This window comes from Pholis gunnellus (genome assembly GCF_910591455.1).
Source record: "Pholis gunnellus genome assembly, chromosome: 8".
NCBI classification, from domain to species: domain Eukaryota; kingdom Metazoa; phylum Chordata; class Actinopteri; order Perciformes; family Pholidae; genus Pholis; species Pholis gunnellus.
In genome coordinates, this window is record NC_136534.1 from 10,191,215 (window position 1) to 10,218,574 (window position 27,360).

The window sequence follows — 27,360 nt, forward strand, 5'->3', positions numbered from 1 at the left end:
TCTCTCTCTCTCTCTCTCTCTCTCTCTCTCTCTCTCTCTCTCTCTCTCTCTCTCACTCTGACCATTAGTCAGTTTGTAATTTCAGACAGGACTCCATTATCAGCTGGAGTCTGCGGCTGCATCACTGATATCCGGACAGATCATAAAACAGCAGGGCTGACTTTAATCAAACAGACAATGCTGAGCGGAGGATGAATGGAAGTGGATAGGCACAGTGAGATAATGGTTTGGGAATTAACTTTCATAAAATAATAAACTGTCTGGACAGAAAGCCATTCCATCACACCCCTACCACACATAGACAATCTCTTACACACACTCGTGGGCGACATTAAAGACTACTATGTATCTGCTAAGCCACCATGTCTTCCAGGTGCTGCACTTCTCAGAGTGATATTTAGAGACAGGTTGCAGGCTAGCTGACGTAGCTTAAAGTACTGTTCAGAGCAAGAAGGAGAGTCAGCGTGTCTGGAATGCCTGCCTGGGATGATTCGCACCGACCTTTTTGAATTCCTTCCCCACTTTTAAATAGAACAGAGAGGTACTTTTGAGTCTATTGCAGTCTTGGATGCAGTAAACCGTGTCCTTTCATGTTTGTGGTACAGTCATGAATCAAATTGGTTTGACAAATATATATTGTATATGATCAAATCACTTAAAATGGTGCCACTGTGTCTTAAACAGCTAATCCAAGTTAATAATGGTATGTGAATACACAAGACACAAACACTTTTGCTACACTTAAAGGAGAGATACAATGCTCATTTTCAGCTTCATGCATTTAATTTAGGGGTTCTACAAGAACATGTTTACATGCTTAAATATTAAAATATATATATATATATATATTTCTCATACTGCCCATTGCTACAGCGCCTGTATTCTTCCTCTGTCTGACAAACAACGTTTGAGTGCCTGTCTCTTTAAGGCCCCCCTCCCAGTCTGCTCTGATTGGTTAGTGTTTCCGGTCTTCCCATGGATGTATAAACCCGGAAGCTGTAATTCCACAGTTTGGCCTCTGTGTAAAAAAATGCTTCAAAGCCTTGTGCTAAAAACCCCCTTAAAGCTCCCATAAAGCCACTATCTGGGGCTCCTTATAGCTACTGTATGGCAGCTGGATACCATTAGGACAGTCAGGTAGCTACCTCGTCCTATCATACATACACTGTTCTCATACACATACACGTCCAAATACAATGGGCCTTGATGAGCTTCTTTGTCTGGGCCCCTATTGTGTCTATGCAACTGTCAGCTAGTCTCACGTATTACAACAATTTTCTGATAGTTAGTGAAGGAGACACAGAGAGAAAGTGGTCTTTTCTCATACTTTCAGGGTCTCTAGACACATATTTATTTTGAGAAAACCAAGATAAAGTGAATTTTGCATTTGTATAATATGTCACCATTAAATTAGTTTTAGACTTTATATTCAACATGTCTCTGCAATTGTCAAAGTTTGTTTTCACATTTATATTTAGGGCTGTGAATAGCGGCAGTGGATGTGTGGATTGAAGAGAAGGATTTATGCTCCCAGTAACCATAGATCAGATCACAGGACAGGAAGTGTCTCAACATCCCTCTTTGGCACATTTCCCTTCCTTTTCCTGCACATCTCTTGTTAAATCATCCTCTAGTTCATGTTAGTTCAAGTTGGTCTCACTGTCTGAATGCTCTCATTTCTTACTCTCACTCACTGAGCATTACACTTATCTCTATCTCACCTTCCACATGTCTCCTATAATTGTACAGATCTTTACAAACCTCAGTATTCACACAGAGGCTTTGGTTATACTCAGACAAGTTATTTCATTGACACAAGTCTGTGGTAGTTTATGTCTCTCTGTTTGCACAGTAGGCGTAATGTGATCCCAGAGCAATTCACACTTTTTACTGCCTTCGGGAAAGGTGGTAATACCTCATATGATATTACATGTTTCTAGGAAGAGTTGAACAAGAACATTTCTCAAAGATTAGTTGCATCTTCAAAGGATGCTTTTTAATGGCAAAAGTGGAACGCTATAACACAATTTAAACAAATCCTAATCTCATTTTGATATAATTCCAAACCCAATATTTGATAGCACATATATAGTAGGTTTTTCTTTGACTGGATGTCAACACAGTGTTAGAGTTGAAACTGTATTGGTGTCAAGCAAACAAAACCTGCTATTTTGCTGTTTTACCTTCACACAGACACAGAAGGAAAACTTCAGTTGACAATAGGCTATGTTAATATTACTGTCAGCTGCCTCTGCCAATGCTTTATTTTAACTCGTAGGTGTTATTTAAAGCCCTCTGTCAATACTACTGAATAAGGACATGTCTGTAGAGCCAGTTCCTCAGTATTCTGTGTTTACAGACTTGTGACAGACAAAGAGCAGATCTCTCTGTGCAGTGCATTGGCCAATGATAAATAAGATTGCATGCTGACAATAAATTATAGCTTGAAGAGTGTTGTGTCAAATGTATGTGACACAATATCACAATTACATAATGAATTGATGTATCTGCCTTTATGCAATAATTGATAGAATACAAATGAATCCCAAATCACATTTGCTGCGTGACGGTATTACTCCGCCCCCTCGTGGGAACGTTGAGGAACTACACGTGTGCGTTTCCATTGTCTACTTCCGAAGAGCTCCAGTTTCCGGACGGACGAATTTCAGAGTAACACTTCACGACTGTCATTTAGCAAGGTTGGTGCTTGCATTTTTGTTGCTAAATGGTTTGAAATTATCATATTGAAAACATTTCATGAAATGCATTCATTTTCTACGGCTCAAATGGACACTTAAACATCGTATGACATCCATTTTTTTTCCAAACAACATTCAACGGTGTAACGTTACTGCAAAACAAGTACAATTGTTGAAAACTTTGATGAAAGGCTACTTATGAATGGATTTGAAAGCTACCTTAAATAGTAACGTACATACTTAACGTTCTAGATGTCAGAGGTCGTGGTGACGTTTAGACACTTTTCCTGCTTTACGTTACTGCTAATAAAGCTAGTCACTATAAAAGTGTAGCTTTACTGCCTGTTAGCTTACAATCTATATTTTCATTTTCAGATATATCTCCTGTTCCCTACTTTACATTTTCTTTTCTCTACATTCTTACATATTTAGGCATTTTTTGTATTCCCCTACTTAAATATGCCCTTTTCACGGAAGACATTTTGACTTGTCACAGGAAAAGCACAAAGTGTGTATCATACAATTAGTGAGTATCAGGGTCCAGGTGTTGTGCATGCTGGCTCACTGTCACTGGCCCCTCAATAACTATGGTTCATCACTGTGGTTATGTGAGTCAGGTTTAAGTTGGCTGGAGCTATCCTGGTAATTACATGATGTCACAAAACTGTGTGTTAAGATATATCTTATCTGTATACAGTCTATGGGTAAGAGGCCTAAGTAGGCAACACAATTAACGTTAAATGAAAACACCTGTGCGTAGTGGCTGAATCATAATTCCCTTTCATAGCATGAAATGCTGTAATGAGCACATTGTTAACAGTAAGAACATCTTTATAAAACACCGGTTGTTTATCCTATAAATATTGTGAGCTAACAGATGCATCACAGCAGCACACAGGTGTTAATACAATTATTAATGTTTTAATTACCCTGGCACTGCGTCAGTGCCAGGGTCTTGGTGTTGTGCATGCTGACTCACTGTCACACTGTCGTGGGCTTACGGTTGAACACAATGGACCCGTCATTAATGTTATTAGTAACACTTCTCTCATTATTACGAGTCAAAGGGTCTGTGGTGAAAATACAAATCTATAACAGTCCCAATTCTGTCAAAGCTTGTAGGGATTTATTTGATTCTGATCAGTTTTTTTGCCCGTCAGCAGAGTATCCTGGCAATGATCCCTGTCCTCAAACGTTGTTCCTCCTCATATATGCCCACCACCTTTTTTTACTATAGCAAAATGTGTGAAGCAGTGGAGGTGAAAGTGAGTATTTTCTCCCACATTTTTCCGTCTCCAGGCTGCAGCGGGATGGTACTCTGTGCGATGAGGCGGCAGCTCCTGAGGAGCAGCAGCTGTGCAGCCTGGGCCAGGTAAGGGAGACTAGCCAGCATTGTTTACCACCATGCCGGATTGTGGCAGGAAACAAAGACATGAATACAAGAACAGCAAGTCTACTGAGTTGAACCCACATTATTTGTTCACAAATCACAAACAGGGACCAGCCTAATAACCAAAATGCATTTCTAAGGTGCTTGGATATGCAAAATGCCAGTATATAAAAGTAATACTTTCTCTCATTCTGACTCATGACTAAGATGAGTCATAATCAGATGGTTCATTTGTTTGTGTGACTGTGTACCATGCCATGTGATCATGTAAAGACAGAGGACATTTGTTCTGTCTAAACCTACTGGTAATGTACCATTAGTATGTTGTTGTAGCAGTTCAGTGAATCATCCACAAACAGCTCCTGTGTGTCTATTACTGTCTGTAAGAGCTGGATCTATTGATGAGCTGCGATTGATTAGGTTTGAATAAACTTTATACATGTTGTTCCTCGAAGGCTGCTGCTGCAGAGACAGAGCAGTGGTTGTGTGTACTCCAGCGCCGATGGCTTCAACCAGGAGGAGATCACAGAGAAGCTGCAGGCCTTTCCTGGAGGCTCCGTTGACCTGCTCAAACAGGAGTCTGGCATCGCTGTGCTGACCATCAACTACCCCTCCCGCATGAATGCCTTCTCCGGTAAGGTGACGGTACATTTAACACTGTGTATTTTTTCAGATTGATTAGTGCAGAAATGGTATTCTGAATGGTAATGATGAAACTCATTTGTGCACTCATTTGTGCACAATCACAAACATAAACACATTACAACCCAGTTTTATTTTTCCTTACTCCTCAGGCAGTATGATGGTGGAACTGGAGGAGAGGGTGAGCCAGCTGGAGAGCTGGATGGACGGTAAAGGCGTCATTGTTCAGGGCGCTGCTGGAACCTTCTGCTCTGGATCGGACCTCACTGCTGTCAGGGCGATATCTAACCCACAGGTAGCAAAGCAGAGCTATTCTTTAAGGTATCTTTTTGCTGTTGCTATCTGCATACTGATGCAGTCAGTCTGTCTGCCTGCATCTCTCTCTCTCTCTCTCTCTCTCTCTCTGCTTTTGCCTTGTAGGACGGGATGAAGATGTGTATGTTCATGCAGAATGCTCTCACAAGACTACTCAGGTATTGGGCTCTCATTTTCCTCTCAACTAAATCAGCAGCAACCAGTTTGAGCTTAAAGCAGTTAGCGTTTAGCTGTTATATGTTGTGCACTACGGTATGCTGACAGAATAGTCTCCTCAGTGCAGGCTGCCTCTGATCTCTGTCGCTCTGGTGGAGGGGAGGGCGCTGGGAGGAGGTGCAGAACTCACCACTGCCTGTGATTTCAGGTAAATAAAAGAATACACCCAAGGATTTCTTTCACACCCTCACCTTTCATCCAAAGGTTTTCTAATGATCTGACTTACGTCTTGTCATCTGCGTCTCACAGGTTAATGGCATCTGGCAGTGTGATCCAGTTTGTCCATAAACACATGGGCCTGGTCCCAGGCTGGGGCGGCGCCGCTCGACTTAGCCGCATTGTCGGAAGCCAGAACGCCCTGAAGCTGCTTGCTGGTTCTGTAAAAGTGGATCCCGAACTTGGCCTGCAGATTGGACTGGCGGATGGAGTGCTGGAGGTCCCCCAGACAGAGGAAGGTGCAGGGGTTGTCCTACAGCAGGCTGAGAACTGGCTCAGCCACTATACGAAAGGAGCTGCCCCAGTGATCCAGGCTGTGAAGAAGGTAGTGTTGTCAGGGAGAGAGCTCCCTCTGTATGAGGCTCTGAGGACTGAGAAGGATGTTTTTGGGACAGTGTGGGGCGGTCAGGCTAACCTGCAGGCTCTGGCTAACAAGTCCAAACACAGATGAGCTCCTAAGAGCTTCTCAGATCAGCTAAGAAGCTAAATTCAGGTCACAATTGTGTTGAGAACTGCTACAGACTGACTCTTAATTTACATCAACAAACGTAGTCCTTCGATGTGCTGAAGACGGTAACAATGCTGCTCATGTAATGTGGACTCTGGGAATGAAGAGTTGCGTGATGACAGGTTTCTTCTTTGTTGGTAAGGACTACGAACTTTATAATTTCAATAAATCAGCTGGGGCATTGCCTCTGATACAATAATAAGAGATCCATTGTTGTCACATACTTTAATTGCTGTGATCTATTTTGTTTTGTTTTCTCTTCAACTGACATCATACAAACGTATCAACTGTGAATATGAGGATATGATTCCATGGGTATTAATGTCTTATATTTTCAGTATGGATCAAAGCAAGGACCGAAAGAACTCTGTTCTCAATCTAAATCTCTTCTGTCCTCATTAGTCAAGCAAATGAACTCCTGGTCTCCAGAAAATGTGATTATGGTAATAATTCGATCACAGTTAGATACTGATGAGGTATAACAAGCATGAGGCATCACGTGTGAGTGTAATTCTGCTGCACTTCTTTCCTCTTTACTGCAGTTTTGTAGGTTAGTGTTGGTGTTTCTTTGTGGCCTTGATCATCTCCACTCTCCCTCCGCTCTAATGGGAGGTTCCTACTGTAGCTGTAGGTAAGAGGGATTATTTGGCTGATTTTCCGTACTCATGCACAATGGCTCTTGTCGATGCATATGGAAAGATGCTGAGACACAGAGATACATTAGACGGTTACAATATTTATTTGTAAGGTTTGGCACCAGTTTGTAGCTCATTTTTCATTTCACACTTAAAACTAGCCCATTCTGCAAGTGAGACACTGCAAAAGCACAAAATTGCACAGACTGAAATGTCAAGAACAGGACGGATCCCTGGAGGATGCCTGGCCTTTATCTCCTGTTCCCCCTGCAGAGGTCATGTTTCCTGGGCAGACACCCAGCTGGAGTGCTGATAGCTGCCGTGGTCAGAATACCAAACAAGGTGCGGGAGGGAAAATCAAGAGTTGGCCTCGTTATGATGTACAGCACACAAACAGTTTATATGGTGTCCAATGAAATAAAGAGGCTGTATTGCATAGTGTGGGCACTATGGACTGGATTACCAACTATGTCTTTCTTGTTACACCTATTTTGATCATGTACTTAAAGCAACTTGGGGAGACCACAATGACGTTGCCTAATTCTGCACTGAGCAGTTTTAGTATGTGTGCTTAATCAAAGTCTTATTTTGGATGCTTTGTTAAAAGAAAAGCTATTGAACATTTCAGACCTGAAATCTGACTTACAATGGGCCCATTGATAGTTCTACTTATGAAACACTTAATACTAAATATATATTTAAAAACGGTCATGTACCCAATCACATGGTAAATGAGAGAATATACCAATAATCAGACAAGAGCACAAAAATATCATTTTAGGATGATGAAAGGACAATTTATTCTTAAATTACAAACCATGTAACAAAAAAAGTTGCCAAGCAAAAACTGTTACACAAACTTTATTCTTCAGAATGAAAAGTCTAAGACTGAGCTGATGATGTAAGAAATATAAAAATGAAATCTCTGCAGTGTGGCCAATAGCAGCGTCCTGTTATTGTTCTCTGACTGCCTCAGACGTCATACAGATTTACAACCATAAGACACAAAAAAAAGCAAATTAAAAACATAAACTCAACGCAAAAATATCAATTCTCATCTCCAGTAGTGTTTAAGTAACTCTCTCTTCAAACATGCACAAATCACACAACTTTAGAAACACACCAATTGAGAATACTTGAGTCAGGGACAATAAGAATACTCATGAGGCTACAGAGGCCTCAACAGCTCTCAAAATGAAAACACTGACACTTCACATTAAAATGCCAATTATTTAAAGCTGGGAAAGGCTAAAATCAATTCAATAGGTAATTTTATAATTCACATTCATTTAAAAACAGGATTTGTAATCAATACAGATTTTAGTAGCCTTAGGTTCATTGCAATCAAATCAAAGACAAACCATCAGCAGGTAGCCAGATAATCCTGTGGGCTCTTGAGTTACAATGTTGTAGCACATTAATTGAATAGCAAAGTACTTTTAAGTTTCCTTTCTTTATCTGGACAAACGACCTAAAGATTTTCTTCGAACCACAATCTGCTCTGAAACAACACAATTCCCAAAGATACAGATAAATGTCAGAATTTCGAAGGAAAGCCTTCATAATTAGTTCAATCTGAAGTAAGAGAAATCAGTTAGGTAGAGTGGGGGTTGGGATCTAGCTATTATCAAGGATTAAGTTATTTGCAAGAGTAGTCGGATGACTTGAGCTCTAACGAGCCCGTTTCTGTGTGCTATGTTAGCTGAGAGAGTTAAAGTGTAGATGATTAGAATGCAGCTGTTCATGATCACGATAAAGAGATCCATTGTCGGAAGTAACATCCCCATTTATGCTTTCTCCCTCGACTGTCACAGACCTGACTGGACTCCCACGAACCCCTCTGGGTAGGAGGAGAATCAATTTCAACACCAGACTACCTTGGATAGGCAGAAGCAGGGTGGAAAGTCATTTTTAACTTCCACTTTTGTGAAGATTTTAAAATAAACGTGATATGCCTGCAACCGAATGGCAAAAAGTGAGCAGACTGATGGCAGCTGAACACCACAATAAGTATGTTACCTCACATGATGTGCTGGATAGACAATTATGAGATGTCCCGGCTCACAACAACATGCTGTATCCATCTGACTCATTTACGAGCTGTGTCTCCCGTCTCAGTACTAGCACACGCAACAATACTTCTACTTCTCTATATATAGTGGAAGAGGCTGAAAACAAACCATACAGATACATCCAGATTATTGTGAGCAAAATAGAGACATCAAATTTGATTGCTAAAATGTTGTGGACCTAAAAAAAACAAAACATGGAAGTTCGTTATGTTTCATTTCTTACCCACATCCGATCCGTGACAGAGTAAACGACAGCATACAGTGAGGAATAAATTAATGAAATGGAACATAGCAATTTGGTGACGATGGCATCGTTGACTACTTCACACTTCAGTCACTGTGCACTGGCCATCGGGCATTCTGGACCTTCCACTGCTACCGGATGAAGAAGGAGGCGAGGCAGACTCGGCACCAGGAGGGGATCTGTCCTCTGGATTCAGTCTTTGCCCCCGCGGCCTGTCCTCCGAGGGCTCTACACGCTCTCCATCTCCCCCCTCTTCTTCTTCATCATCCTCATCATCGCTCCAGTCTCCAGAGCCAGACTCATCCACAGAGGTGTGAGGGTCAGAGGACCTGGAGGGTGAGGCCTCCTCTTCCTCATCTTCTTCCTCACCTTCCACAGCCTCAGACCGCTCATGAGACGGTGTGGGCCTGGGGCTGATTTGCAGTTGGGAGAGAGTATCCTCCAGAGCGGGGCTGCTGCTGTTGCCAGGCTGACCACCAAGGGAGGTGGGAGGTCTGGCAGTGGCTGGAGGGGCTATAACAGTAGGGGGGATACCTGTAACCTGCTGCTGTACACCTGCTACTGTCATATCAGCCCCATCAGCTGAGTTTTCTCGACCGACTGCCCCAATGGCCGCAGTAACACCATCAGTGTCGAGGCGCAGTCCCGCCACTCCCTTCTTGGGGATATCCAAAACGTCCCTCTTCATCTTGCGCCTACGACCGTGCTCATTGCGCCTGTACTGCACCATGTTCTCCAAGTCAGCTACATACAAAAACCCAGCAATCAGCATTTCAGCGGTTTTCTTGCCCTTGGAAAAAGCGTCCTCCAGCTCGCGGCTGGTTCGCTCATCGTACTGCCACCAACCATTACGGCCCTCATAATACCAGGCGTGATCGCTTGCTGCCCCACCGCGACCTCCCGCCGATGCCTTCAGCTCCTCCGGAGAGAGAAGTGTAGGCCTTTCCAGGAAGTCGTCCGGTACTTCCTGTCTACAGAGAGCACAGCGTTTGCTCTGCCAGGATGCTCCTTTCACACACAGGAAACAGAAGACGTGATGGCATGGCAGTTGGACTGGGTGGGAGCAGCTCTGCAGACAGATGGCACACTCCGGTACAGGCAGGGCTGGGGATGAGTTACTGGAGCCAGAGCATGAGGATTCTGCACTGTTCCCACTTCCACCGCCACTGTTGTTGCCTTTCTTACTGGATGGAAGCGAGCTGACAGAGTGGTCTACCTCTCCACAACTAGCCATCCTTAGGAAGTACTGAGGAAAGGGGACAAATGTAAATATTTGTTATAGTGAGCATGTTAGGATTATAAAGTCTAGTTAGATATATCATCTGCAATGATACCACTATTTTACTGCTGGTGTCATGATCACATTTAACACTCAACTGTAGGTCACGGTCACTAAATAGCAAAGGATGAACAAACTAAGAATTCTAAATATCAAATGATACTGTAATCTATATGCCATCTTTAACCTCAAACAAGGCTGACTTTGTAATACTTACCGGAAGTGCCTTAACACTGATTTATCATGAGGAGAGCTGATGGTCCTTCAAGCTTGCCACTGCCTAAAGGGAAAGGAGCAGGTGGTGAAAATGTAGTCATTTATTTTCAGACTGAAAGTAAATACAATTGTGATAAACAGTATCAAGCTATTTCTTATGTAAACGTTAGTTGACAACGGAAGCTTATGAGACAAACAAGCTGGACTTTTAACCAGATGCTAAAATGGATTAGCATTAGCTACTAATAAGCGTTAATTAACTTAACGCTAGCTATGACTGAAATGTTACTCAAGTCTGTGGATCAAAGGGGCTGCTCTGTTAACTGTCTGACCACTACAAGTTAACTGTGTCAGCTAACTAGCTAACTGTTATACGTTTGTGCTAACCCAGCTGGCTTATGAACACAGCTAACAAAACTCGATTAAAACCCACTGCTAACGACCTAGTATTGACACTAACTGTTAACTGGTGACAGTCTATTAGCAAACTAGTTTAGCTAACGTTAGATACAAAACAGCTACGAAAAGCCGAGCAGTTTGTTGTTAACGTTCAGTATAAACACAACAGAACAGCGGGATCATAACAATACGACCTGTTGTGGCTAACGCTGGCTAGGCTATGGTAGCACTTTGACTCCAGCAAATAGACGGAGTTCATATGACGGTACTAGCTTATTTTAGCAGGGCGACACAAACTGCAAGTATTTTCTCACGACAGAGACAATGCAACGAGTGCGTGGGTACCGTACCGTTAAATGTAGCTGTGTTGGTCTTGTGCTCAGTTACAATTATTCGCGTAACGGCGCTGGTTTCTAATGCTAGTTCGCCGACCTCCAATGTTAGCAGGCTTTGTTTTCCTCCGAAAAAGGAGCTGAGATAAAGACGACGACGTAAGAGTACGTGCTGACGCAGTCTTACGTAACATCACGCGGCCCTTATATTCTGCGCATGACAGCTAGCTTGACTTCCTGTTGGCTCGTGGCTAGAGGACGTTGGTGTCACAGACGAGAGGGGCTCAGCAAGCGTTTTTACTTTCTACTAAAGCAAGAAAAGAAGCAACGAACAACATGTTTGCCCGTACCGTGAGACCGACCGTGAGTCTGGCTCGAAGCCTATCCACCTCGGCACAGAACAACGCCAAGGTGGCGGTGCTTGGAGCGTCAGGCGGCATAGGCCAGCCGCTTTCTCTGCTCCTCAAGAATAGCCCTTTGGTGAGTCAACTCTCACTCTATGATATTGCCCACACCCCCGGGGTGGCTGCAGATCTCAGCCACATCGAAACAAGGGCTCATGTGACCGGCTACATGGGTCTCGATCAGTTAGACGCTGCTCTGCAGGGCTGCGAGGTTGTGGTCATCCCCGCCGGTGTGCCCAGAAAACCCGGCATGACCCGCGATGATCTCTTCAACACCAACGCCACCATTGTAGCCACCTTGGCCGATGCCTGCGCCCGCAACTGTCCCGAGGCTATGATCTGCGTCATCGCCAATCCTGTCAACTCCACCATACCTATTACAGCAGAGGTCATGAAGAAGCATGGCGTGTACAACCCCAACAAAGTGTTTGGTGTCACAACCCTGGACATTGTCAGATCAAACGCCTTCGTGGCAGAGCTTAAAGGCCTTGACCCAGCTCGTGTCAATGTACCGGTCATTGGAGGTCATGCTGGGATAACCATAATTCCCCTCATTTCCCAGTGCACACCAAAAGTGGAGTTCCCTGCTGACCAGTTGGCTGCGCTGACCGCCAGGATCCAGGAGGCAGGCACGGAGGTGGTTAAGGCCAAGGCCGGAGCTGGATCTGCTACCCTCTCCATGGCCTATGCCGGTGCCCGATTCACCTTCTCTGTCCTGGACGCCATGAACGGAAAGGAGGGTGTGGTGGAATGTGGGTATGTCAGATCTGAGGAGACAGAGTGCAAGTACTTCTCCACACCTCTTCTCCTGGGGAAGAACGGCATTGAGAAGAACCTCGGGCTGGGCAAGCTGACTGCCTTCGAGGAGAAGCTGGTCGCCGATGCCATGACTGAGCTGAAGTCTTCTATCAAGAAGGGCGAGGATTTTGTGGCTAACATGAAGTGAACAGGGGGCATTAAGTCGGTTGAAAACAAAGAGTTGTTGTGAATGATAGTTTGTTCCGTCTTAACTTAAACGGCATCTGGGTAAATCTCAAGATCTGTCACAGTGTTTCCCTTTTTGTTTTACCAGTAGGGTCATCTTTATTCAGACATCCTGGTTTTAACCAAGGTCCTATATCCTGTATCATCTCCTACACTGTTTCAAACATGGCTTTATCTTGCACTATGATTATTGTACTGTGACTTATATATATATATTTTGCAAATGTCAAATTTAAACAAAATGTCATATATTTTCATGTAAAGCCTGTATTAACGGGGATTGCTCTGCTTAATGACTGAGGAGGAAATACTGTCATCATTTCTGTTGATGCAAATAGATGTTGAGCAAAACACTCACACCACCAATAAACAGTTTAGCTTAAAAAAAACGGATTCTTTATTTCTTGTTTTTTCTTACACAAATAGTTTGTCTTGACTGTTCAGCTGAAACACCGACCACATTTTTAGGGCTGTTCATTTTTCATGAAACTAATCCAGATAAAAGGGATCACCTTCATTTCTTATGTCAAACCTGGTTCATTGGCACTCAAATAGTATAGATATGGGTTGTTAAAATGTAAACTTAATAGTCGGGAAGCGACTCAAAGTAATTTTACACTTGGAATTATAGTTGAGACAAGTTTGAGCTACATGTTGGGTAATTGTAGTTGCTTTTTTGCTGAAAAAGGAAAGGGTGCTATTGTCCCGGGAAAAACAATAATCTCTACTGTGGATGACTGCAGGTAGCACTACTGATTTTGTTAGTCTGCTTGTATCATGATTCACATTATGTGCTGTGGAACAACTCATTATTGGTGTATTATAATTGTTATGGAGAGAGTGGCAGGCTTCCTTGCTGCCATAGTCAAAACAGCCCGTGGCAACTTCAACAATTGATAGCTGCACACTGTCCTGAGTTTCACTTTGCGTTTACTCTGAAGGTTTTAGGCAAGTTCAAGTGGATCGCACAAGATGGCAGCTGGATGAGAAAACAGACACAGGTACAAACCCATTATAGTTTTATTTGACATACAGGTGCTTTTGGTTCCTAGTCGAGGAGCTTTACTGAAAGCACAGATTCCATTTACACAAAAAGAAAAACCAATGGTAGATTAGATTCCTCACTTATCTGGATAAAACTAGCTTTTGTCCGAGACAGAACACATGTTAATGGTTTTCAGTTTGTGACCATGCTGCTTTAATTCACAGCAGGTTCTCCTACAGCTGTCGCTTGCCGTGATTATGATGATGTCACAAGATGGCAATAACAAACTCACTTTTACATTTTTTTTCTTTGCAAATTCTGCACCAAATAAAATAAGGTAAAGAGATCTAAAGAACAGGAACAACAATAATAAACAATTGTTCTACATAATGTTGCAAAATCTACATTCAAAAAATCAAGACGCGCAATGTTGTACCAGGGCCCCATTAAATAACCATATCAACAAGCACATAGTATAACGTCTCTGTCCGTCTGTACGCCAGTCCTCCTCACAGACATTTCTCACGACGTTCTTCAGTACCAACAGCAGTCTCAGCAGTGTCTCCTGCACTTTTCAACAGAGCCACTCTCTCAGTGGTGGAAGTGAAGGAGTAGGGGCTACAGGGTAGAAAAAAAAACATACATTTTTTTTTTTTTAAGTCCATAGTGGCCCAAGCCTTGTGGCTGAATGTGCCCTATCCCGCTTGTGCATAAACATTATATTCAAATCATACAGGTAGCAGCAACACCCCTGCAGAGAGGGGTCGAGGGGGGTGAACAGTGGGTGAGGATGGGGAGTTTATGGAGAAGGAAGAATGAGGAGGATAACAGGCGGAGGTTGGGGAGGGCGCTGGACTTTCTGTCCAGAGCACTACTGTACAAGGCTGTCTTCGGGGGAGACTGGGTCTGTGTCATGGCCTCTGCGATGTCTGTGCTCAGTTTTGTTCCTGTTATCAGAGTCTTCGCGTTCACCTGTGTCTCTCTCCCTCTCTTGCTCCCTTTCTCTCTTCCGCTCCCGTCGCCCCTCTTGGTTCTCCTTATCTTTCCGGTTGTTGCGATTCCTCCGTTCCCTTCGCTCATTCTTCTTCCGTCCTCCTGGAAGTTAAGAAAATGACGTAACAAAGATTAGTAAAGCAGGGGAGAGGGTGAAGCTCGTCGTCTCCCTCCCCCAACAACGTCACAAGGTAGTATTCAGTGAATAAACGCTTTACTTTGCATCATTTTCAGAATCTTTTCATAGTGCTTATCCATATGCTTCAATAAGAATGTTGTATCATATAATGCAATTAACACAGCCATAGAAACACCCAAAATACAGGTTTACAAGTCAAGTAGTCCCATTTATTATGCGTTTGCCACTTAAGAAGTCAGTGTACAAGTGGCATATATGGTAATGAATGTATGTAATATTTCAGTTTAGGAGCCTCAAACACACATGTTCCAAGATGACTTCTTACAGTATTTTCCTGTGGCTAAAAAGATTAAAGCTGCTGTTGATTTTTGTCTGGCTAACTGTAGTTACTGGGGTTCATAGCTTTAAATAATCTATCCATTGCCTGTGAGCAATGAAAAACACTGGTGTTTCGCAATGCTCGGTGTTCACCACTAGATGCCAGTCTTTACCCACAGACAGCGGCCCTCTCCCTGTGGCGAGCAGACCTTTGTCCAAAATAGAAAACCTTTAAATAAGCCCCCAATTTATCTGTTCTTGCAACACCATCTCATAAACAAAACCAAGAGTTTTGGAATGCTGAAGGTTTATCTCTGCTCGGGCTACAGTTATTAATGATAATAACAAGATCAACCCCCAGGGAGGTTGGAGACGGGACCTGCAAGTGAAAGCAGAGGAGGCCCTTTCCTGTTTTTGTACTGCTGCTGTTCATGTGTGAGTGGAACGGAGCAGCACGGCCTGCTTGGCTGGGTGGCTGGCTAGTCGGGGATTGTGAAACTGCTGAAGTCGGCAGTGGGCACAGACACAGGGAGAGAGGGAAAGAGAGATAAAGGGAGGGAGAGAAAGAGAGCTCTCTGTCTCTCCCGTTTAGCCCCCTACGCTCATCCTCTCGCTCTCTGTCTTTTCATTAATCAAGCCAGGGCTCTGGTTGGACCATGGGCCATGCCTGACCCACACATTCTGGGCTACAGATAACGAGCTCTACCTGCCCACTGTGTTTAATCTTCCTCTAGAAATAATGAAAGAGGACAGGAGGTCAGGGGATGGACTTGTGCATGTGTGAACAATGTGCTCAAACACAGTATGGATGGCATAGTTCGATTGCAAAACGGTGAAAAGTTGCTGAAAAATAATCAAAATCAAAGATAGCAAAGATCGGTGGGTCCATGGATGGATGGATGGATGGGGTAATCTGGTGCATTGACTCATTCAGAGTCTGCCCCCCGTCCTCTATAAACACAGGAAGTCCCCTTCGCTCTCATTGTTTTCTCTGTCCAGACACCATTTACAACTATTTACAAGTTCAGTGGATTAGTCATACTGTAGCCCCCGTGCTTTTGTCGAGCCAGAGGAGAAACCTAATCCATGCCAGTGTTGAGATGATTAGGAGAGTGTTTATCAAACCAAGCCGCGTTTGGTTAGTTGGAACTGTTTCCGATGGGCTTTCTGTAAACTGTTTAATGACATGTGTGTAATGGTCCCCAAATTAGACACCTTAGGAGGTTTTTGACATTAAGCACATTCCCAAGAGCCACGTTTTAATGAACAATGTTGGACTGGAAGTTAGTGAGAGGTTGGCTTGAAAATCCTCCAGTGATTTTATGAACTGGGACTTGTACCTGTGGTGATATAGTATCATTCGTAAAAGCTTCTTTGTTTGCCTTCATAAAAAATGGAGGACATCGGCTATTAGTCCTTGTGCTATATGTTGTGAGAATGCACAAGTACTACACATAGATTTATTTAATCGATTTTTCTAACAACACTTGGTAAAGTGGAACTTTTTAAGGGAACAAATGTGTCTTCCAATTGCCCAGGAATCAAAAGATTTGGCACAGTTTGCTTTGTGCAGACACATGTTTTAAACCATTACTTATCACTTACACTTGGGGTGCTGAAAGTAGACATTGTATGATATTGCATTTGTACAGGCTGTATTCAGTGTTTGATGTGAGGTAATTGCATGAGTAATGAAGAAATGCGTTGACACTTTGTTATTTCAATTCAAAAGTCACTGTAGTGACTAATTATGCAAACACTGTTTATCAAGTGAAATTGTTGCGTTTGGACTATTACATGTATGCTGTAAGGGCTTCCTATTGGTACAAGTTGAATGACTGAAAATGCACTAAAAGGGAAATAATGCATCATCACGTTAAGACTGTGACCGTTTCTCTGCGACCTGCAGCCCGGTGCAGTGACTTCCTAATGTCTCCACTGGTTGCCTGGGAATAGCTACAGCAAGTAAATCCACAAAATGTTGCTGTTACGTTTGTGTTTGTGTTCACAATAAGTAACAGAGGCACAATGTGTTAGCGCTTTTGAAGTGCTGCTAGGTGGGTTTTTAAACCTGGGATTGATTTCCCTATTTCTATTTTTAGTGCTAAATGTCTCTTAGTATTAGTCTCTCTAGCTCAGTACCTAACAGACGCATGTGAGAATCAAGTCTGTCGTTTTAATCTCATTCTTGCAAGATTGCAAAAAAACACATCTCCCAAAATGTCAAACTACTCCTTTTAATGTGGTTTCATTCGCCATAACCGCCACAACTGTAAAGCTACTGAAACACTTATTTCATTTCAAGCCCTTGAGCACTGTCTATTTTGTTGTGTAGCAAAAGCTCATAAAAGTGAGTACAAATATACAACACGAATAATGGTGTAGTATAAGAGAGCACTCGTAAATCTCTGTGGTCACTCATGTATACTCTAATATACATGCTCCACTAGATGTTGTCGTTTGTGGTAAGACTAGATACTCTGTAAAAGATGTATTATGACCAACACAGTACAAATATTGACATTCATTTCAAATTATAGTGAATCTGGATCCGGTTAAAGAATGGTCTGTAACCTATCTTAGGTTCCACATATAATTAGTGCCACATTCAGGACACAGATGACAAGTATTTGTCATCAGTACAACTGAAGAACATTTGCTATAATGTCAAGTTAATCCTTTTCATGGTATTTATTGAACTAAAAAATACCAGATGAGAGTCGGAAACAGACAGATGAAATGGGAGAGAGGGGCACCGAGGGTAAGGGGAGGTGCGTGTGTGTGTGTGCACGTGTGTGTGCGGTTGGAGGAGCACTGTGTGTTTTATGGTGGCACATCCTCCGTGGCAGGCGCTCTGTCGTCCGGGGAGCTTTTGGCGGGAGCCAGGCCGGGATTAAAGGCTATGGGCTGTCCCACAAGTGGAATGCCTGCCGCATGGCCGCCAGGATGTCATGAGGGGGGTTCTGGGGGTGTGTGTGTCAGTCCATCCAACCCCCCCCCCCCCCCCCCCCACCGCCTCATTGACTGGTTTGTGTAATAGCCGGGTCTATGTGTATGAGTTATTAAAGGAGGCTAATGTTTGCAGAGGGCACACAGTCTATCTGGCCACAGAGATAGAGAGGTGAACGGCAGGTCGATCGAAGGACAAATTAGCCAGCGTTAACTTGAGAGAGACAGCGGCGGATGAGGATGCATGTCTAAACATTCACAATCTCTAACTGCAGATAACGAGGGAACAGAGCCAAGTTTCTCTGACTATAAGCCAGAATATGTCAGTGTGCTTCCTACAGTTTTACAACTTTTCTGACGGGATATCTGTAATTTAAAACATTGTTTGGGGTGGAGGGGGGGCAGCACCAACCAAGTTGAGATTTTGCAGTGTTTCTGTAGAACTGGAGCAATAGATCAACATCTTCTGTCAATAATTATTGATACAACTCTCATATCTGTGCATTTAATATGAAACTGGAGCCAGGAGAAGATTACTGTAGCATAACGACCTCAAGCCGTGGAAACAGGATCGTTTTTTACCTGCTAGAGAATTCACCCACCACCAACAAATAATAGTTTGATTGTGTAAGTCCCAAACTTAAACACAGTTTAAAAAACAAAACGCAATGGCACTAGTCGGACTCTTTCTCACTTACAAGATGTACAACAAACGGGGCCGCCCTGTGGAAAACAAGTTACGTTTGTAATTGTTTTGTTTGAGAATGGATTAAACTAACAAGACACATGTTCATTATTGGGTTTTTAAGGTGCTATAGCCTATATCAGGCTATAGCTGTTTCCCCCTGCTCCAAGCTTGTATGCTAAGCTAGGCTAATCAAATGCTGGCTCAAGCTTCACATTTAACGCTGACTGACATGAAGGTGACATCGATCTTGTCATCTAACTCCCAGCAAGAATGCAGTTGTATTTCACCAAATGTCAAACTGAACTTCCTCTAAGAAAGATTGAATAATGAGTTAGAACAGAACAATGGCGAAAGAGGATGAAATGAGCAAACACTCAGTAGACTCATGTGGAGGAGTAAAATGATGTAGCAAGGAGCAGAATGGGAGGAGAGGTGGGACAGAGAGGGAGGAGGAGGCAAAAAGGAGAGAGTGCAAAAGAGGAGGAAAGGAAAAGGAGGAGGATGTATCAGTGTCTGAGGGCTGCTGGAGGATTACAGGGGGCTCTCTGAGGTCGGACCACTGACCCCCTAGCGTGTGCAGAACGTAAACAGCGAGGGGAGGAAGCGTCGAAGCAGATAATTAGCTCTTCATTCACTGCGGATGCTCTTGGAGCGAGGGCAACTGGGTAATCACAAGCAGGGGCAACATCGATAAACTGGGTCTGTAGCGTGTGAGACTACAGACAGCTTTCTTTCTTTCTTTCTTTCTTTCTTCATTCACCTCCCTTCTCTCTGAGCCCCCTCCTCTCACCAGGCTCAAACTAGATCAACAGAGCCGTCGACTCCGCACTAAAGTCTCGGCCCCGACCCGACTGACTGGGAGCGCCAACAGGGAGCTTATATGGGGGTCTGTGTTTTCTTTGGTGTGGTAGGGAGTGTGTTTGTCTGTGTGTGTGTGTGTGTGTGTGTGTGTGTGTGTGTGTGTGTGTGTGTGTGTGTGCCTGTGTGTGTGGAGGGGACGAGGAAGGGGGAATGGATCAGTAGAGAGATACAGATAGAAAGTGAGGGAGAGAGGGATAGCAGGGGTGACAGAGGGCACATTTCACAGTCTGCCTTACAAATCACGTCGACCCAGTTGACTCTCTTCACAAATTACCACCAAGAGCAACGGCTGTTTAGTTATTTTAGTGAGACAAAGATGGTATGTGTGTGTATCTGTGTGCGCGCGCGTGTGTGTATGTGTGTGTGTTTGGTGTGCACAAGCGAGTGGGTGTATCTGTATCTGGACTTGGGTGTGTGCATGTGTTTTTTTGCGTGCGTGTGTGTGTATTGGCAGCTGTGAGGATAAACCAATACTGATCCCCTGGTCGCCGCGTGCCTCCCAGGGGGAGGATGTTGATGTTGAGCTGGCTGTTTCTGCTCCAGAGTCAACTGCTTTTCTGCTGCATCACACACACACACACACACACACACACACACACACACACACACACACACACACACACACACACACACACACACACACACACACACACACACACACAGACACACACACAGACACACACATGCACAGAAACATGCACACACAAATATACACACTGTTTGTTCTGTAAGTGTGAGGCCCCAGGGGGCTGGATCTCAGCCTCCTAGCCTGGCTACAATCTGTCATTTAACACTAAAGAGGCCAGGCTAAAAAACAACCAGCCTTAGCCGCCAACCAGCTCAGTAACCAGACACACGCAGTACACACATAACACGAAGCGGTCGGGTTTTTACAAAGAGACGAGCCCGTCTGAGAGCAGTTTTAACTCTCTTCATTAGATCGTTTTTTCCCTGTTTACAGGGAGCAGGGAAAGCGGTTTTACTGTTGAAAAATCCAAAGAGGTCTCGTGGGAACACACACAACATACCCATTGCAACATCACACATGTGTGTTTCCCCCCACTGTCCTCACTCTAACCACAATGACAATCCTCTGAGTAAACAGTCGTAGTCCTGAGCGGAAGACCGACCAGCTTTGATTGTACAAGCTGAAGCAGCACGGTCTGGAATTCATAGAAACTGTGCCATGTGTCACAAATACGCTGCTGGCAGTGAGTGGGATGGGTCAACAGCAGCTACAATAGACGATGTCTAGAATGCGGCCTTTTCAAACAGTTTTATTTATTATCAACTACTGTTGTCTTTACCTGGACATTTCCTCCTCTTGACCAGGCACTCTTTGATCTCTGAGATCTCGGGGCAGGGATTGCCCAAGGGTGATGGGTACTGGAGGACCTGCCGTGTGCGGGTCTCCTGGCCCCGCTTGAACCCACAGGTTCTCCCGGACCGAGAGCAGGGGCTCCACTCGCTCCACTCACCCACCTCGCAGTGCACTGACAGGGGAAAAAAGTCAGACACAGAAGTGAGGGTGAGAAAGTGCTTAGCCATTATAATACAACAAGCCCCCCCCCCGTCCCCTGCCATCACGATAGTCTTTTCTTCTGACACAACCACACACTGGACTGACCTTGTGGTGTGCACTCCATGAGTTTGTCACTGGGCTCGTAGTCCTCTGGACAGACATGGTGGCACCTCCCGCTGAGCTGGTACAGGCCTGGCCGGCACCGCGCACATGTCTCACTGTTCACACACGCCTCGCACTCCACAGGGCACCCTGTAAAGACAAAAGCACAGTTATGTATCTCTGAATACAGGGGCCAAATATAACACCGAAACATGTTTTTATGTGCGCTTCATTCCAAAGTCAGAATTGTTTGGTAAACTCTGCATGATGAATGTAGGATAAATATGAGGTAAATAGAGTAGAATAAGGGGCAAACCCCACATTGTATCCCTGTCCCTGATAAATGTGAACTCTAAACACTCACTGGGAACACACTCCCTCTGTGTGTCGCTGCGGACCAGCCCCTCAGGGCAGTTCTCCTGGCACTTGCCCAGGTGAAGGTAGAATCCTGCTCGGCAGCGTGTGCAGAAGTTCTTGTTGAAGCAGGAGTCGCACTCCGACCTGCACTCTGAAACACAGACCCACCGCAAGCGTTTATTTAAACTGTACAAGTTATCGTGTGTGTCCTGGTGTTAAATATACAGGGTGTCAGTGTGTGTGTGTGTGTGTGCATGTCTCACTGGGAATACAGTCAGGAATATATAGGCCACTGCAGTCAGATGGATTTATGATTTTAAGTAAAGCAACACTTGGTTTCATTTAAAGTCACCAAAAGGAAACATACTTCACAGGTATCAAGTTATATGAGTTCATACTGTATGTATAAATAATGCCATGTTTCACAAACAGGTTATGAAACTGTTGCTTGTAAAGAAGAGAGGACATGTATTTTGACAATGTCTTGGAGCCGACTAGACTTCTTGCGCCTGTCACATCTAAGTAAAACACACCGTTTAGAGGCCACATTTAACTCAAGACAAGGCTGAGATACTTTTCTGTGTGTGCTTGTTACACACAGAACAGTGAGGATTACGCTGAATACTTCTGCCCATCCATTCAGGGGGAACCTAATTACACAAAAGCCTGGCTACTACAAGTGCAGTTTGTTACTTACTCGTGCAGGTGTTTCTCTCTGGGGAGCGAGTGCCATAAAAGCCCGGAGGACAGGAAGTCATGCACACCCCGATCTGCTTCATCCCAATCCTCTCCAAATGCATGAAGAAGCGCGGCTTGCAGGACAGGCAGCCATTGTAGTCAGAGCAGGTCAGACAGCCACCCTGCTGGCACCCTGAGCTCACACCAGAGATCTCTGTTGACAAGAGCAGTGATGGGGGGTTAGGTTAAGTATGAATTTCACATCGTATAAAATTACTATTTGGGGCATATTAAACAATGAAATTTGAATTTATCTCAATGGATGGCTTGCTAAATATGCACCACTATTTTTTTTAGCTAAGGAACCAATGCAGTCCAACGAGTCCCATTTTTAGTCCTTGACAAAAAGTCACCAAGTGGTAAAGCTCAGAACCTTATTGAGCCCTACTACATTAAACTGCTCTAGTGTTTCATCCCATTCATACCAGCCTCTTTAACATATATACCTGCAGGTTTTAAAACGTTTATCTTGCCACCAAACACAGCCAATGAACAGAGAATTTCCACCCATGTACCTGCAACTACTTGAAAAATAAAGTCCCTCCTATTGATGTCTGCCATATGATATGAATGTCATTTGTGCCGAGTACAATGGAAAATCTGATTTTGTGCTGTTGTTAAAGTAAAAAATTTTTGTTAGGTTGCCATGCACTAATCAGGATTAGGCTGATAACATAAAGTACACAGTACAACCCAGACTGTTATGAGGGTTTATACATTTCAAAACAATGCAGATGTCTCAATACCACAATAAGTACATCAATGAGATGCGATAGCTTTAATGTTTGTCGAGCAACACTGTTGCATTATGGTATCAGTGTGTGTATCGAGTTCCATAACCAGTTTCAGTAAATTCAACAAAAAGTAACAATGACTTGATAATTTAAAACAAAGAAATCTATGTTTTGTTAACATTCGGCAAAAATGTAAGTTTATTGTTTCAAGTATTGAAATCTTTCAGTCAAGTTTAGTTCAAGTATTGTCATCTGTATCATGAATGCTTCTTTTTTTTAAAGGCATAAGTCTCGAATTCCAGCACCAGAGGAATAATCACCTACTGCCTTAGCACAGTGCCAATGACAGCTGTTTACACTTTGTTTACAACCCTGTTTATGTACATAAATACTGTAGTGTTGAGTTCATGTTGATATGTTTTACAGTGGGGTTTTCATCCCCCACTCTTCACTTTTTTGTGGGATGATTCACCAAACTGTGTCTGCCCTGGATGAAAGCTCTGGGTACAAGTTTTAATCATTTTAATTGTATGTTGACAATTTGTCACAGACCTGTTTAATTTCTTCCAAGTTACAGCCTCCGTATTAAAATAAATCTTAAAAGGATAAACACTAAGGGCTTAAAGTCTTAAAGAACTAATTGTATTAAAGAAGAATTCAAATTCAGGGTGATTTCTTGCAGTCAGTTTCCGGGAAACGGTTGTATATCATCCTTTTCAGTGTCTGATTGCACTTAGTTGACAAAAACAGTAATACAGAGGTTTTGGGTGGTTGGATGGTGATTTGTATATACTTGACAGGTTCCATGGATGTTGGGCAGTTCAGAGAGGATGTTTTTAGCTTCTGGTCCCGATATTTAAGTAACAGTATAACAGTTGTTATGAGGAAATTAGTTTAAATCTCTCCTCTGTTAGAAATACCATTGTAGAGTTGAATCCAGAAAGTTGTACAGGGCTTTAGGGACAGGCATGTTACAGCCTTTAGTTATATATATATATATATATATATATATATATACTGTATATAGGAGCGACACCTGTGACATAGAGTCAATATGTAGGCAATAGACATGACAGAAGTTCCATGTTTTACATACTTGTGCACCCATGGCACATTGGTTCTCCATTCTCAAAGGCACTGATTGGAAAATGTTGCAGTAGTCACACATGGTAGGCAAATCGAAAGCAATCCCTGTAAGCGTCCAAGGAATTGGTTTTCCTCTCCAGCCTTGGCATCTCATGCCACTGCATTAAACTGAACCGCTTCCTTCTTCTCTCAGTTCAGGGTTTGGCTTTGACAGTTTACCATAGATCATGGATACTTTGTTTGAAATATCTCGACAATCTTTACAACTGCTGTCCATTTGCCCACATGTGTTCCTGCCAAGATGCCCTGATTCACAGAAGTCTTAAGACACAGGAATTTGGCCTTGCCCTCACACTCGCACCAACAAAACCTCAGTTGGACTTGCATAACATACCAACAAAGTCACATATGAATAAACACATTCACGTGCCTGCACACACGCAAACACAGATGGTTCATGGAGAAAATAGAACTGTGCAAATAGAAATAACGTGAAAGAATGTGTCATACGTATTGGATGGTTAACACTTTATAGGATTCTATCATGTGACACATTTTTATAATTCTATGTTGAAGATCTAAATCATCCCATCTTCATCATGCCCCGAACCGACCTGATAAACTATCCAGTATACATGGTTTCCACTGTTAACACCCTGGCACCCACATGCCTTCACTTTTGGATGCATCATCACAGACAGGAAGCTTGGAGCTCGGGTTCAGTCCCTGCATTGTAATTTTGGCTAGTTGACTCAATGGTCATTGACTCCCAGCTCAGTCTTTACCCCCGTCTTTCCTTCTGAAGTGTGAACTCATTCACCCTTCACCAACTAATCCTTCCATCCTCCCTGATATCTTTGCAAGTGTTATCTATCTGCATCCTTGGAGGAAGTTTGGATTCTTAGCACATGTCAATTAATGGTACTGAGTCAGTCTGGAAAGGCAGGAGTCTCCTCGTGAACTAAACCTTCAGCTTGGACAGAAATGAATTAATGCTTTGGTGCTGCCATCTAACAACAGCATTGCATCATGGCTGAGTATATGTGCTGTATGGTACAATGTTTGATCTTTTTCAGACCTTAAAACACATTTTCAGCATCTCATTTTGAACAAAAACAAACATATACTCATTTAAAAAATTGTAATTTCATATAAAGCACATTGTTGACACTTTTTTCAGTCTCAGTATTCAAGAAACCAAGTGTTTGGGAACTCTTAATAGACCCTCCTGCCCCCCTCTCTTACACTGTGTTAAGAGGCTCTTTAAAATTGTTTAGGGGGAAATAAACATTTAAAAGGGAGAATCTGTGTGTCTTGATGCAGTGTAGGGAAGCAGACTCTACAACATCTATATATATCCTATATTAGCACAGCACAAACATCTGAGAATAATCAACCTATTAATACAGTAGGACATGTTCCTTGTCCTTTATTGTAAACACGTCTGTCTGGTGTCATTTATATGTCTGTTTGCTGCAGTTTAAATAAGATCTATATTGGCTGTTTCTCTCTGATGAACAGTAAAACCATCCACACTCAGTTCTTCAGGTCTGACCTAAACTACATTGAACAGAGCTGCCAAGAGCAAGTAACCCCAGGACCCCTTTCAAACTACATAATAAACACACAGTTAACCCCGGATGCTGCAAGTCCCTGCTCTTTTTTAAATTTCCACTTTGGTGGTCACAAGGGAAGAAATGACACCAAAACCTGTCCTGGTCCGGACTACAGATCTGAGCTCAATGATTAAATGTAAAGATATGTAGAGAGACGTTTCAGCCCCAGGTGGCAGGGATAAAACATCACTTCGAGATCTATTGTTGTATATCACAGTCAGTCTTCTGCCACGCTGGCAAGCAAATATTCCAGTTTTCAATGCTCTTCTCTAACAGCCTTAGCCACAGAGCACATCTGGAGACCCTCAATGATAAAGTGAGCGTATAAGAGTACAAAAATACACTTTATTAATACTTATTTCATTGTGTCATGGAAATTGGCTGGCCATAGCTCAAGAGAGGAGACATAATGTTGGACCTTGGGGAGATATATGGGAAATGAAATACCTTCACTAAGTGTTTTCAATGTGGAGCATCTCTGGTGGTTTCATGGAGCCCAAATGTGCACGAACTCAGATACAGTAATGAGAAGAAGATGAGGCATGATTTCAAATTACAATACTGAGTTCAATTTTCATAAATGTGAATATGTGATCTGAACATGGAGGTTACTTATCTAAAGCTGTGAATATACACTTGAACAGTGATCAGGCCGGACACCCGGGCGGCACACTGTGCATGAAGTCTGCTGCTCTGGCCGCTAGAGAGCGAAGTGAACCAGATACTGCGCGCAACGAGAAGCCGCTGCAGGCTTCAGGTGACAGCCAGGCAGAACAATTCATTCATCAAACTAAGGCTCAAAGGAAATATAGTAAAAGTGGACTAAAAATGGTGACATTACTGAAGGTACCATGGATGGACCGCACAACCAAAGAGCTAATAGCGCTGGAGTTTGCGCTGGAATTTTATCAAGAATAACTCCCCCGTTTTATAGCAGCAATGTAGTGCGTTGAAGTGCTTTAAACCATGATGGAGAAGTGTAGGGTGGCTTTAATAATTCCTAATAATCTGGAAAATCAGTACAATCACTCTTACAATTTGCCAAAATGTGTTGATTTTTGTATCTTAAATGATATAATAGAGAGAGAGAGAGAGACAGAGAGAGAGACAGAGAGAGAGAGAGAGAGATTTTTTTAACCTTCCAAATAACATTAATTTAAATATCTAGAATGAATATAAAATGTACAGTTTTTCGTTGGTAAAAGATGTAGAATATCGTCGGGAGACCGTTGTGACTTAACGCGTCTTTGAGTAAAACAGGCCAATAAATGCTGAAAAAATATATAAGAAAATTAAAAAGAATATGCTTAGTGTGTGCGCACACTGGGAACCGCACTTTGACATACTCACGTTTATGTTGCCGGTGCCTGGGGCTGCTGTGCTGCTGACAACCAGTGTAATCCATGCAGTGCAAGATGATCAAAACAAAGGAAATCAGTTGTAATTGCATAGTAGCCCAGAGATGAGACTCGTAAAGCCAATGTCAATGTTCACCAAGTCACTTATGGAATAAGATTCCGTTTTCTTCCCCCCAGACGGAGGCAGAGTGTGCAGGGTATAGGTAATTCCTAGACACAGCAGGACCCCCAGCTATGTGGTGATATGTGGTGATGGTAGTGTACTGTGGCCCAATGATGCCTGGGCCGCTTAGCATGTAACATCCTGGATAGGATCTTCATATGTGCCAAGAAAGCCAGAGTGAGTCAGGGATCCGCTATCCG

The 27,360-nt window shown here is 43.2% G+C and overlaps 4 protein-coding genes across 4 annotated transcripts; 2 read left to right on the forward strand and 2 right to left on the reverse strand.

Annotated features, from left to right (window-relative positions):
* Positions 1 to 2,489: 2,489 nt before the first annotated feature.
* Positions 2,490 to 6,166, forward strand: echdc1 (enoyl CoA hydratase domain containing 1). Its single transcript, XM_079164088.1, has 7 exons — positions 2,490 to 2,699; positions 3,999 to 4,071; positions 4,545 to 4,723; positions 4,884 to 5,026; positions 5,152 to 5,204; positions 5,330 to 5,410; positions 5,512 to 6,166. Exons 2-7 carry the CDS (start codon positions 4,010 to 4,012, stop codon positions 5,927 to 5,929), a joined length of 936 nt encoding a protein of 311 aa, XP_079020214.1. The 5' UTR covers positions 2,490 to 2,699; positions 3,999 to 4,009; the 3' UTR covers positions 5,930 to 6,166.
* A 1,225-nt stretch (positions 6,167 to 7,391) lies between these two features.
* On the reverse strand, positions 7,392 to 11,291 carry LOC306699670 (E3 ubiquitin-protein ligase rnf146-like). Its single transcript, XM_079164367.1, has 3 exons — positions 11,182 to 11,291; positions 10,434 to 10,496; positions 7,392 to 10,183 (listed from the first exon to the last, which is right to left on the reverse strand). The coding sequence occupies exon 3, from the start codon at positions 10,169 to 10,171 to the stop codon at positions 9,017 to 9,019; it is 1,155 nt and encodes a 384-aa protein (XP_079020493.1). The 5' UTR covers positions 10,172 to 10,183; positions 10,434 to 10,496; positions 11,182 to 11,291; the 3' UTR covers positions 7,392 to 9,016.
* A 95-nt stretch (positions 11,292 to 11,386) lies between these two features.
* mdh2 (malate dehydrogenase 2, NAD (mitochondrial)) lies at positions 11,387 to 12,933 on the forward strand. Its single transcript, XM_079165552.1, has one exon. It carries the CDS (start codon positions 11,500 to 11,502, stop codon positions 12,511 to 12,513), a length of 1,014 nt encoding a protein of 337 aa, XP_079021678.1. The 5' UTR covers positions 11,387 to 11,499; the 3' UTR covers positions 12,514 to 12,933.
* Positions 12,934 to 13,663: 730 nt separating this feature from the next.
* rspo3 (R-spondin 3) lies at positions 13,664 to 27,099 on the reverse strand. The gene is made up of 6 exons (XM_079165567.1): positions 26,990 to 27,099; positions 22,163 to 22,357; positions 21,473 to 21,616; positions 21,112 to 21,258; positions 20,792 to 20,977; positions 13,664 to 14,631 (listed from the first exon to the last, which is right to left on the reverse strand). Exons 1-6 carry the CDS (start codon positions 27,087 to 27,089, stop codon positions 14,408 to 14,410), a joined length of 996 nt encoding a protein of 331 aa, XP_079021693.1. The 5' UTR covers positions 27,090 to 27,099; the 3' UTR covers positions 13,664 to 14,407.
* Between the last annotated feature and the right edge of the window lie 261 nt (positions 27,100 to 27,360).

Excerpts from the sequence above, each read along its gene's own strand:
- echdc1 (XM_079164088.1), top strand. The coding sequence starts at position 4,010 with ATGGTACTCTGTGCGATGAGGCGGCAGCTCCTGAGGAGCAGCAGCTGT. Across the intron at positions 4,724-4,883 it reads CCGCATGAATGCCTTCTCCG|GCAGTATGATGGTGGAACTG; the intron begins GTAAGGTGACGG and ends CTTACTCCTCAG. Across the intron at positions 5,205-5,329 it reads GCTCTCACAAGACTACTCAG|GCTGCCTCTGATCTCTGTCG; the intron begins GTATTGGGCTCT and ends TCCTCAGTGCAG.
- LOC306699670 (XM_079164367.1), bottom strand. The coding sequence starts at position 10,171 with ATGGCTAGTTGTGGAGAGGTAGACCACTCTGTCAGCTCGCTTCCATCC.
- mdh2 (XM_079165552.1), top strand. The coding sequence starts at position 11,500 with ATGTTTGCCCGTACCGTGAGACCGACCGTGAGTCTGGCTCGAAGCCTA.
- rspo3 (XM_079165567.1), bottom strand. The coding sequence starts at position 27,089 with ATGCAATTACAACTGATTTCCTTTGTTTTGATCATCTTGCACTGCATG. Across the intron at positions 21,617-22,162 it reads AGAGAGAAACACCTGCACGA|AGTGCAGGTCGGAGTGCGAC; the intron begins GTAAGTAACAAA and ends TCTGTGTTTCAG. Across the intron at positions 21,259-21,472 it reads ACAGAGGGAGTGTGTTCCCA|GGTGCCCTGTGGAGTGCGAG; the intron begins GTGAGTGTTTAG and ends TTGTCTTTACAG.